At 34.4% G+C, this 12977-nt stretch overlaps 1 protein-coding gene across 9 annotated transcripts in view; it reads left to right on the forward strand.

Annotated features, from left to right (window-relative positions):
* Positions 1-12977, forward strand: part of nrg2a (neuregulin 2a) — a 133689-nt gene that overhangs the window by 111883 nt on the left and 8829 nt on the right. For 4 of the 9 annotated variants that reach the window (XM_051092759.1, XM_051092751.1, XM_051092755.1 and 1 more), the window contains exons 6-9: positions 2770-2793; positions 9068-9170; positions 11314-11449; positions 11541-11668. In XM_051092759.1, coding sequence (XP_050948716.1) covers positions 2770-2793; positions 9068-9170; positions 11314-11449; positions 11541-11668 — 391 coding nt within the window. The remainder of the gene's footprint in view (positions 1-2769; positions 2794-9067; positions 9171-11313; positions 11450-11540; positions 11669-12977) is intronic. The other 5 variants (XM_051092752.1, XM_051092756.1, XM_051092754.1 and 2 more) reach the window with 3 other exon arrangements.

Below are 12977 nucleotides of genomic sequence, written 5' to 3' on the forward strand. Positions count from 1 at the left end.
TTCCCCTGGCGGGGCGAGGTTGGTTGACAGGGTTCCCCTGGTAAAATTCCCATTACAGGGTCTAAATATCATGTTATTGGGGTCGCTTCAACCTGTAGACACGAGAAAAAAAAAGTGGCAACCAGTGTTGGGCCTCTTACTTTAAAAAAAAGCGTAATTAGTTATAGTTACTAGTTACTTCTCACAAATAGTAACTGTGTTACATTATTATAAAAGTAACTAATTTTCAGGGAAAGTAACTAATGTGTTACTTTAAAATGTCCAAAATTTGTCAAATAACTTGAATGCCCCCAGTATTAAATATGTTAAAGGAATTAAATTTAAATTAAATGTTTAGTTTACTCACCAGACTAATATTAAATATCTGATATACTATTATATAGTAGTCAGCATTTGAAGTGGATCAAAAAAGTTCATCTAAGTTGTCCTAAGACAAGAAGGGGTATTGTTTTGGTTTTAGAACAACTTTGATGAAAGGTTTTGATCCACTTTAAATGTTGAATACTATACATATATAAAGCTTAATGGCACAGTTTTTTAACTATCTGAAGGTACACTTAGCGTCAGTCAGTTAAGCATTATAATATGACGTTATGATCATTTAGATAAAACTACTATGAATTCTACTACTAATAACAATATAAAATGCACTAAGGATTAATGAGCTGCTGGGTTCATGAATATTAATCATGTTGTCTGCGTTCGCTCTAACTAATTTGCTGAAATCGTAACAGGGACGATAATAGGTGAGCGCCAGCCAATGAGATTGCCGTTTGTGCATTAGTTCCGCCTACTACCGGAGAAACCGGCAGTTCTTAAAAGCTGAAGAATTATTTTGACAGGAAAATACAGCAAAGAATATCGTTTACATGTAGCGCATCAATTCTGCAAAGTACGTAAGTCTCTCTCGCTCTGTACCTTTCTTTGCGTGTGTGTGAGACAAAGCGACGGCTAGTCGTGTGCCTTCACACTAGAGTTTACGTTTTGTCAAATACAGGAACGCTGAGCATCCATTCAAAGGAACTGAAATTTTATTGTCAGTAATGGTAATGGCGTTGTAATGGGGGAAACAGTAATTCGTTTGATCACTTGTTACTGAAAAAAAATAACGCCGTTAGTAACACCGTTTATTTATAATGTCGTAATGTCCCATCACTGGTGGCAACACTGTTAAAGTAGCCCGGTTCCGCAGGAAAACAGTGGACTTGGCAACAGTGAAACAGAGGACGTCACACGTAAACATTCAGCAGAGAGGATGACTTGCAATTTTTTGCCCAGCCTTACTTATTTGAAAGATGGACATTCTACGTCAGAATGCCAGCTCCTGCGTAAGCAGCACCATGCGTCAGGATCTTTTGTGAACGCACAGCAAAGACTGACACGAAGAAAAGAAAATGTTGAATAAAGTCGTGGTTTTTGTTTTCTTTGCGTACAAAAAGTATTCTCGTAGCTTCATAAAATTAAGATAGAACTACTGATCTCACATAGACTATTTTAACAATGTCCTTACTACCTTTCTGGGTCTTGAACGTGTCGGTTGCATTGCTGTCTATGCAGGGTCAGAAACCTCTCAGATTTCATCAAAAATATCTTAATTTGTGTTACGAAGATGAACGAAGGTCTTGCGGGTTTGGAACGACATGAGGGTGAGTAATTAATCACAGAATTTTAATTTTGGGGTGAACTATCCCTTCAAGTGACAGTTAAATGAAAAAAAAAAATTTAAAAGCAGTATCTCATCTCTACCTGAGGATTGCTCATCTCTTTCACCTCTATCAGGCCTGTGAAATTCCGTTGTCATGACAACAGAGGGAATTTCCTTCAGCTATTATTAGGCACGTGAGCTGCCCAGAAAAGTGCTCGTCGCTCATCCATTAATTCAAATAATCTAATTATCCTGATCCCAGGGCCCTTTGTGTAAGAACATATTTTGATAGCGTTATCAGCTACAGCATACCACCAGTTATGACACTCACAGCTTTGCATTTAAAGACTGCGTTCTCGATCCATCAAGTCTGTGTTATATCCCAACAGACATACTGCAGATACAGGCAGATTTGAGTATATAATAGCTAAATTGCATCGTCTAGCCGTAATATCTGTTGCATAGCGCATGTTTACTAATATACACATCTTAGAGTTTAAATAGCATCTTGTCATTAACAATTAACATAAAAATGCACCAAATGTTTTATAATATCAGCTGTCTGTGTGCCCCACAGGTAAGACACATCAGAGATATTTTAATTGTGTAGTTTCAATTGACTTGCATTCTTGCATACTTGCTGTTTTTTTTGTAGTGTAACAATAATTACATTAATGATAGAGTTGAAATAACTGGCATATAATTAAAATGTCTAACAGTGGCTTTGCCCTACAGTGACATTAATTCATAAAATCGAAACCTACTAACCTTTTTTAAAATCTCAGATCCTAATCCAAAAACCGAAATAAACTACTAGATGCAAGTTTGATGATTTTAATTGTAATTTTTTTTTTATTACTCGCAATTATAATCAACTCTTACCCATTAATCCAGGTCTGTCTGAATTTCAGACATGCTCTAACCTGCATGATCTAACCACTTATTCTCTTTCACATTATATAGTATATGCATGATGTGTCCACAATGTGACTTTCATAATGTGTTCCTGTGTATGGTGGGATATCTCTCTCTTAAATCTTGTTTTCCTCTCTCTCTCTCTCTCTCTCTCTCTCTCTCTCTCTGTTTTTGTTTTGCTCTTCATTATCAACTCTTTGCACTGGCAGAGTCTCTTGGGATTGAATTTATGGGTATGGACCGATCCTTCATTCCGATTTCCAGATTGAACTGTGTAACTCTCATTTCATTTGACACACCTCCGTAGCCTCTCTCTGATGGACTCTAAAGCAAATGAACCAATTGATTAACAAATAAATCTGTCAATCAGCCGTTGCTCTGTATGGTAGCCCCTCTTTCCGAGAGTCAGCATGGGATTCATTATCTGCAGCCCTCGTCTCAGCACAGTGGGGTTTTAAGGTTTTGTTCAGACAGGCAGAAAGAATCGGATTCGACTCAAATCCGTTTTGGAAAACAATAACAACAACAAAAACAACAACAACCAGTCCGATGTTTATAAACATCCATATGTGGTCTAAAGACCCGATTAAAATCTGTTTATGGAATGTGTTTTAGTTTAAACGATCATATCAGATTTCAAAAGTTTTATTTTATTTGTAATATTTTTTCTGTCTTTCGGTAACATGACTCATATCTACCATCATACAAATTGCGCAATATTTACCGGAGCTTTAAAAAAATCTAAATAATATATAGTTTAAATTTATTTAAAAGCATATATTAAAAAAGTTTTTTTTTTTAATTATTATTATTTGTATTATTGTTTTTTAATATATCATTATATTATTATTATCAGGACATGTTCTTACTTTATTAAAGGTAATATGAAAATTTGTTTTAATTGAGAAATTATAAATCAGATTTCATTTATTTCCCTTTTTCCCTTTTATATTTCCCTTTCCCTATATATATATATATATCCATTATATATAGAAATTAGGTTTCATTTTTAGAAATGTTCTTTTGTTTTTTATTCCTCATTATATATCTTCATATCATTATCAGGTCATTTCTAACTTTATTAAAGGTAATGTCAAAATTTGTGTTAATTCAAATATTAGAAATCAGATTTCATTGTTCTATCATTCAGTAACATGACTCATTAAATATAATACAAATTGCACAATATTCACCGGAGCTTAAAAAAAATCACTAAAATATATATTTTTGTGTGTATTTTAAAAAATCTATTTTTTTTTTATTTAAAATTTGTTTTAATTCAGAAATTAGAAATCAGATTTCAAATGTTTTATTTTTATTTATTTTTTTTTCTTATGTCATTCAGTAACATGGCTTATATGTAACACAAATGTATGTATCACACAAATTGCGCAATATTCACTGGAGCTTTAAAAAACATCAAAATAATATGTACTTTGAATTTATTTAAAAATATATGTTTAAAACGTTTATTTTGTTAAAATTTTGTTCTTAATTTTTTTTTCCTTATTATATATCATATCATAATTAGGAAATTTCTGACTTTATTAAAGGTAATATCAAAATTAGTTTTCATTCAGAAATTAGAAATCAGATGTTTAATTTATTTTTTGTTTTGTTTTTTCTTCTGTTATTCAGTAAGATGACTCTTATGTAACATCATACAAATTGACTCTTATGTAACATCACACAATATTCATTCAAAAATCAAAATAATACATAATACATAAAATTTATTTAAAAAACAATATATCATTTAATAAAATATATATTTTAAAAACAATTTTAATTCTTTAAGATGTTCTTTTGTTTAGACTATTTTCCTTATTATATTTCATTATATTATTATCAGGACATGTCAAAATTAGTTTTAATTCAAAAATTAAAAAGATGCTTAACATAAAAAGTGACTTTTAGTCAAATCATAGTATGTATGAATTGCATTATAGATGTTTTATTAAATTAATTAATTCCAATAAAAATAATATCATTTCACTGACCCTTTAAAAAAAGTATAAAAAATCTCCCCTTTGTGGCCATTATGTGCCCTCAGTGTACCATTTTACCACTCCCAAAAATTCTTACAGCATAATCTATAGTAACCATTGCACATATACCATATATTCACTTCGCTATCAGAACAAACAAATACAATTTTATCCCTTGAAAATGTCCGAAAGATCCGTTTTGACAACTAAATTGGATTTGCGTGCAGTGTTAACAAACCCTAAAAAGTTTCAGTGGGCTCACTGTTTTACCTATTTAAAATGATCCATAAATTTTCTTGCAACCCCAGAAATGTTGCCAGAAACCGTTTTACTGTGAGCATTTAACAACGTGCGTAGTTAGTTCAAGTTTTACGTAAGACTTTTGACAACCATATATTTTGTTGAATTAGTTGGAACGGCATAAAGAGGCGGCAAATGAGTCAGGTTTTTGTCATCATCATGAAGATGTACACAGATTTCTTCAAGTGTATGCAGCTAGTCGCAGGCTCTTAAGGAGTTAGCATTATGCGGGGGTGATTTGTGTAAACCTCCGTCAGTTTTACACACCAACCCGGTATTTACCGAACGGTAAACATAACAAGCGTGTAGCTTCAAGTGAATTTATGTACACTGGAGTAGCACTAACATTCAATCCAATTATGTTATACCTTGAAAAGCCTCGGATCACGTTGGATCAGCGTGTTCGTTTTCTTTAGCACACGCACTTTTTAGGATTAGTATTTTTTTTTTTTTAATATTTAGACTTACGGAGAATAAAATGTAATCATTTAATTTATATATTTATTAATTGTATATTTTTAAAATAATGTAATATATTTTTGCTACCTCACTTTCAATAATTAACTGTTTTTAAACAAACTAAATTGTAAAATGTTGTAATTTTAGCTAAATGGAACTACAATACGTACAATATGTTTTATATTTTTAAACTATACATTTTGTAGGAATAATGCTTAAGCAGAAATTCATTTCCAGAACAAAAGTTTACAGATAATTTACTCACCCCTTTGTCATCCAAGATGTTCGTCTCTTTCTTTCTTCAGTCGTAAAGAAATTGTTTCCTGAGGAAAACATTCCAGGACTTCTCTCAGTATAGTGGACTTCAATGGTGCCCCCAAGTTTGAACTTCCAAAATGCAGTTTAAACGCAGCTTCAAATGGCTCTAAACGATTCCAACGGAGGATGAAGGGTCTTATCCAGCGAAACAATCCGTCATTTTCAAAACAAATTGACCATTTATATACTTCTTATCCTCAAATGCTCGTCTTGTCTCGTTTCTGCGATGCGTAGTCTCGTTTTCTTCGTCAACGTCAAAACCGTCTTACATCGCTATTTTATCTTTTTTTGTAAGGGGCGGTTGATGTTCTTGGCATTTTCACTTTGTAAACACTGGGTCGGTACTTCTGCAGCGATGTAGGACTTTTTTTGAAGTTGGGGAAGAAAGCAAGATGGGAGTTTTTCGACATACCCTAACTGTATTGACCCGGAAAAAACGGAGTTCATAGACCTAGACAAGATGAGCGTTTGACGTTAACAAGTATATAAATTGTCAGTTTATTTCGAAAATGACCGATCGTTTTGTTAGATAAGACCCTTCTTCCTTGCCTGGGATTGTTAAGAGCCATTTAAACTGCATTTTGGAAGTTAAAACTTGGGGGCACTATTGAAGTCCACTATATGGAGATAATTCCTGATTTTTTTTTTTCCTCAAGAAACGTAATTTGTTATCAACTGAAGAAAGAAAGACACAAACATCTTGGATGACAAGGGGGTGAGTACATTCTTCTTTAAAACTAGAAAAACTATATAAAACGTAATGTATTTGAAATGTAATTGTGCTTAAAGAAATAAATACAAACGTTAATATTTATTATCTGAGAACAGTTCTTAATACTTTACATAGTTTCTTTCTCAAGTAAACATATCTTTGATTTTTAGATATGTTTGACTTTAAAATTGCAGTGCAATTTTTTGACATCAGGGATTGTACAGCTGTACAAAGCGTTTACAACGCGTTTACATAAAACCTAATCATGACCAGCTGTAACTTTTCCAGATGGTCTTTTATTGTACAGCTGATCATGGAGCTTGACTTTCAATGTAATATGGATGAGTGCTGCAGATAAGAGTTCCCCTTTCTATCCTCAAACAAAATAGTTCATTTACTTCTATTTTCTCTCCTTATTCTAAACGAAGTTCTTCTCCTTTATCCATCTGCCCGCTTTCCTGTTTCTTTGCTCATTATTTTCATCTCTATCCTTGCACGCTACTTTGCCATTCTTCTGCTTCACAAATGCGATTTCTGCAGCTGTATTTGATAATGGTTTAAATTGAACGCAGTTTCTCTTTTGTTTTCTGTTCTTAAGTTTACCGGGCTTGAACGAACTGAATCCTAGTGCCCTAGCATGCCAAACTGCATTAGTACCATAATTAGGTTGTTTATATGACCTCTCCCAATCGTCTGTTCTTTGCTTACAAAACCACCCTCTGTTTTCCCTTGAAAATGGTCCATTTTACGGTACATGTAAACTAGGCTTTCTATGAAGTCACGTTGTGTGCTTAAAGCACATACTCAGCTCCATTCCTAGCAGCACAGATGAGGCCCTTCAGAAATAATGTTCTCCTATTCGCTCTGTACTACCGAGCAAACGACAGCTGGATTATTTCATTATTGATTATGAAATATTTCTCCCCCTAACTAGCCCCCATCCCTCGCAGACTCACATTCTCTTCCTTTTGGAAGGTCTGTGAGACCAAACCAAGGCCCATTTCCAAGGAGAAGGCAGAAGGCTGGATGTAGTCTGGGGTGTGATAGTTTAAAAAACAAAAAAACAAAAAAACAAAATTGAATTGTACCCAACATTCAGTGTGCGTGTTCAAGGAATATTCCGGGTTCAAACTAGTTTGGCTCAAATGACAACATGAGTGGCGTAATCCTGATTACCACAAAAAAAAAGAAAAGAAAACAAATCCCTCAAGGTTACAGTGAATCTTATAACTTAAAAAAAAACGCTTACATCAATTATTTTGGTAAAACGTGTATACTCTGAGCTGAAAACCTTTTTTACAGTTGATTTAAGGTTTGTTGCATAATGTCTTTTATAATATTACCACAAAAATTCTGTTATTTTCTTTAGAGAAGCAAATATTGAGGTTACAGCGAAGCACTTACTATTATTTATTTATTTATTTATTGTTTGTTTGTGGTAATCAATATACCACAAATGCTGACAAATGAACTCAGTTTGATCAGCTGGATCCAGAATATTCCTTGAAAGATTTTTATGCATCAATTTGATTGGTTATACATTTTATTGGAATACATACACTACCAGTCAAAAGTTTTTGAACAGTAAGATTTTTAAGATTCTTACCAAGCCTACATTTATTTGATACAGCAAAAACAGTAAAAATGTGAAATATTTTTACTATTTAAAATGACTGTTTTCTATTGAAATACATTTTAAAATGTAATTTATTTCAGCGATTTCAAAGCTGAATTTTTAGCATCATTACTTCAGTCACATGATCCTTCAGAAATCATTCTAATATTCTGAATTGCTGCTCAAAAATATATATATACTGACTCCAAGCTTTTGAATGGTATAGTGAATAATGTTACAAAAGCTTTTTATTTCAGAAAAATGCTGATCTCTGGATTTTTCTATTCATCAAAAAATCCTAAAAAATATATACTCAGCTGTTTTAAATATTGATATTAATAATAATATATAAATGTTTGAAGACTGAGAGTAATGATGCTGAAAATCTAGCTTTGATCCCAGTAATAAATTACATTTTAAAATATTTTCAAATAGAAAGCAGTTATTGTAAATAGTGAAAATATTTCAAAATTGTACTGTTTTTGCTGTACTTTGGATCAAATAAGTGCAGGCTTGGTGAGCAGAAGAGACTTCTTCAAAAAACATTTAAAAACTTTTGACTGGTACTGTAAATAAATCATGACTGACCAAGCCAAACAAAGACCCTGATGATTATTTCTGTGCCTCCATGTAATCACTTCTTAAACCACTTTTCCCCAAACATTCACCCGCATTTCAATTGTCCTTTTGATATGCTGTTTGATCTTGTAAATTGAGCTGAATTGCCACCCCCCCTAGTGGAGGAAGGCATCCATGGACTCACAGAAGTCATCAGCACCCTTTGGGACAGACCGATTCCCTCACGTCCATGATAATGATACACATTATTCCTCACGCAAGCAGTTTCCACTGCTGAGCTGGTCCATTCAAGCCCTTGTTGAGCCCTGAGCCTTGTTCCCATCCCACAATGAATCCTCATATCCATGCTGTTAATGAGAGCTTATGGGATCTGAGTCATGCTAAACGCCAGTTACGAAGAACATGTTCATATCTTAGATTTCATCACGAGATGACATGAAGGAAGATCGGCGCAGCAGTGGGAACTGTTTACGAGAGTTTAGAACCAGTTTTAGTTGCAGATGAGTCTGATAATTGTTGTGTGTGATGATGTGCAGAGGCAGAGGAGCTCTATCAGAAGAGAGTCCTGACAATCACCGGCATCTGTGTGGCTCTTTTGGTGGTGGGCATAGTCTGTGTGGTGGCCTACTGCAAAACCAAGTAAGTATAAAGCACGTCGGCAATGATATTACTTATTAGAATTAAAAACACAAAGCAGTAATACTTAAAGGGATAGTTTATGCAAAAAGGAAAATTCTATCATTAATAACTCATTATTATGTTTTTCCGAACCTGTAAGACCTTTGTTCATCTTCAGAGTGCAAATTAAGATGTGATGAAATCCGAGAGCTTTCTGACCCTGCATAGACAGACATGCAACTGACACGTTCAAGCCAGAAAGGTAGTAAGGACATTGTTAAAATAGTCCATGTGACATCAGTGGTTCAACCTTAATTTTATGAAGCTACACTCTAAAAAATGCTGGGTTAAAAACAACCCAACTTGGGGTTTTTTGGCAACCCAGCGCTGGGTAAATATTGGACTGAACACATGCTGGGTTATTTTGACCCAGCTGGTTGGGTTAAATGTTTGTACCAAACATGCTGGGTTATGACTGTAACTCAGCAGCTAGGTTGTTTCGTCAGAGACAGACTCAACTCAGCGATTGGGTAAAAAAAAAAATAACCCAGTGTTAAAAATGACCTAGCAACTTAACAACAGAAAAACTACCCAGCACCTGGGGAAAAAAAAAATATTGAAAATAACCCAATAAAAGCAAGTTGAACCCAGCATTTCGGTTTAAAAAATAACCAGCATTTTTTAGAATGTACCAGAATACAAAACAAAAATAACGACTTTATTCAACAATTTCTTTTCTTCTGTGTCAGTTTTCGTGCGTTCACAAAAGTACCACAAGTATTTTAACAATGTCCTTACTACTTTTCTGGGCCTTGAACATGTCAGTTTGCCTTGCTGTCTACGAAGGGTCAGAGACCTCTCGGATTTCATCAAAAATATCTTAATTTGTGTTCCGAAGATGAACTTCGTCCTTGTTCCAAAGATGGTCTTACGACAGAATTAAAGGAGAAGTCCACTTCCAAAACAAAGATTCACTCATAATGTACTCACCTCTTGTCATCCAAGATGTTCATGTCTTTCTTTCTTCAGGTGTAAAGAAATTATGTTTTTTGAGGAAAATATTTCAGCATTTTTCTTCATATTATGGACTGATATGGTGCCCCGATTATGAACTTCCAAAATGCAGTTTGAATACGGCTTCAAATGATCCCAAATGCGGTTGTAAATGATCCCAGCTGAGAAAGAAGGGTCTTATCTAGCATAACGATCGGTTATTTTCATAAAAATAATACAGTTTATATACTTTTTAATGTCAAACGCTGATCTTGTCTTACTCTGCCTGGACTGTTTTTTTCCGGTTCATGACAGTTAGGGTATGATGAAAAACTCCCATCTCATGTTCTCCCTCAACTTCAAAATCGTACTATATCGCTGTTTGTTACCTTTTTTTTAGGGGGTCTGATCTTCTTTGCATGTTTACTTTGCAAAGACTGAGTCGGTACTTCTGCAGCGATGTAGGGTGATTTTGAAATGATTTTTGAAGTTGGGGGAGAAAATATATTACCCTAACGGTCTTGAGCCAGAATACACAGAGTTCAACGAGAGCAAGGCAAGACGAGCGTTTGAGTATAAAAAGTATTTAAATTGTATTTTTTTTTAATGAAAATAACCGATCGTTTCGCTAGATAAGACTGCATTTTGGAAGTTCAAAATCGGGGCACCATATCAGTCCAGAAAAATGCTGAAATGTTTTCCTCAAAAAACATAATTTCTTTTCGATTGAAGACATGAACATCTTGGATGACAAGGGGGTGAGTACATTATATGTGAATCTTTGTTTTGGAAGTGGACTTCTTTAACAACAGAATTTTCATTTTTGGGTGAACTAACCCTTTAATGGTGCCCCAAGTCATTTTTTTTTTAAGTAGCCTCAATTAAATTACACTTTAAAATAACTAATCTATTTGAATGTATATTAATATGTAAATAATTCCTGTAATGGCAAAGATAAATTTTCAGCAGCATCTGTGTTTTCAGATGCCACTAATTACATTTTTAAGTGTGGCTTAAGAGTCTGAATATATTTTTAGTCATTATACAGAAAATGTAATGTTGAAAAATTAGTTGGTAGAAGCATGGAGCGGTATAAAGATTGTTTTTAAATGTGACGTGATGATTGTGACTCTGGGCCGGTGTCTGAGAGAGTGACACTGCCTCACTGTAGCCTCCCCCCCAGGAAACAGAGGAAGAAGATGCACAATCATCTGAGGCAGAACATTTATGTGGATCATCCCAATCGCAACCTGGCCAACGGACCCAATCACCCAGGACCTGGTCCTGAGGAGATACCTATGGTAGATGTACGTCATTCCTTTTGATTTGGTTTGGTTGTGATGTAATGTCTTCTGTCAGTAACTGACTCTTTTCACTCTTTTTCTTTCCCAATTGTAGTATATCTCCAAAAATGTACCGGCGACTGAGAGAGTCATTAGACACGGAGCAGAGGCACCTTTTCCTGGCAGCCGGCAGTCTTCCAGATCCCACAACTCCTCCACCCGGGCTCATTCCTCCACTCACAGGTACATTCCTGACTGCATGGCATGTTTGACCACAAATGAGCAGAGGATTTGTGTGTAGACTCATCAAGAACCAGGGGTCATGCTCTTGTTGACCCCTAGCTGAGTCATACGTCTGTTTTCATCTCATTCAGCATTCTTGCCCCTTTCATTATCCCGCTGGAATCCGAGTCAGAGGGCCATTATTCATTCCTTTTAGAATCAAGCCACAGGTGTGTGTGAGTGAGTGAGTGCAGAGAAACTCAGAGGTTATACACCATGATCACCTCGCAGGGCTCCGACTTCACGCTTTTCACTCAAACTGATTCTTACACACATATGGGTTAAACCAGTGGTTCTTGGTTTGTTGTGTCATGACTTCGTTGTAACATGAACAACTTTTGAACACCCTCAAGACTTAACGTTGTAATCTACCAACCGCATTGTTGCCAGATATTGTTAGAACGTGTACTTGTTGAGTAATGGGGAACTGTTTGACAGATTGTGATTTGCCATGAAGCAAATTAGCAGTGAAGTTGTGGTTTAATTGAAAAAGAAAACTGTGAAAAAAAAAATTGATTTTTTGTCTGTCATTTTTTGTGGGGAAAAAACACTACTACATTTCGTAGTTTTCACAGTTGTGAATACAATGTTTTGACCTACAGTACATTATCTTTTGTAAAGTTTATATATAAAATATAAATAATACATATGCATAATTAAATTAAAAGGTACATTTAAATTTATTTGCCCTCATGAAGCATTTTTGTCATATAATAATAATAGTTTGTGTTAAATGATATAAAGCTGAGATAAAATACAAATATTAGATGAAAAACGTAAACGAATCAAAATTAGAAATGTTGCCTGATTGAAATTAAAGTTGAAGTACTAAAAGTACTTACTGAAAAACTAAAAATAAATGAACACAATTGAGGTCAAAAGTTTACATACACCTTGCAGAATCGGCATAATGTTAATTATTTTATCAAAATAAGAAGGATCATACAAAATGCATGTTATTTTTTATTTAGTACTGGCCTGAATAAGATATTTCACATGAAAGTCCACAAGAGAAAATAAAAGTTGAATTGATAAAAATAACCCTGTTCAAAAGTTTACATACGCTTGATTCTTAATACTGTTGTTACCTGAATGATCCACAGCTGTGTTTTTTTGTTTAGTGATAGTTGTTCATGAGTCCCTTGTTTGTCCTGAACAGTTAAGCTGCTTGCTGTTCTTCAGAAAAACCCTTCAGGTCCCACAAATACTTTGGTTTCTCAGCATTTTGTGTATTTGAACCCTTTCCAACAATGACTCTTTTCACATTGAG

This window comes from Labeo rohita, chromosome 21 (assembly GCF_022985175.1).
Source record: "Labeo rohita strain BAU-BD-2019 chromosome 21, IGBB_LRoh.1.0, whole genome shotgun sequence".
Classification (NCBI taxonomy): domain Eukaryota; kingdom Metazoa; phylum Chordata; class Actinopteri; order Cypriniformes; family Cyprinidae; genus Labeo; species Labeo rohita.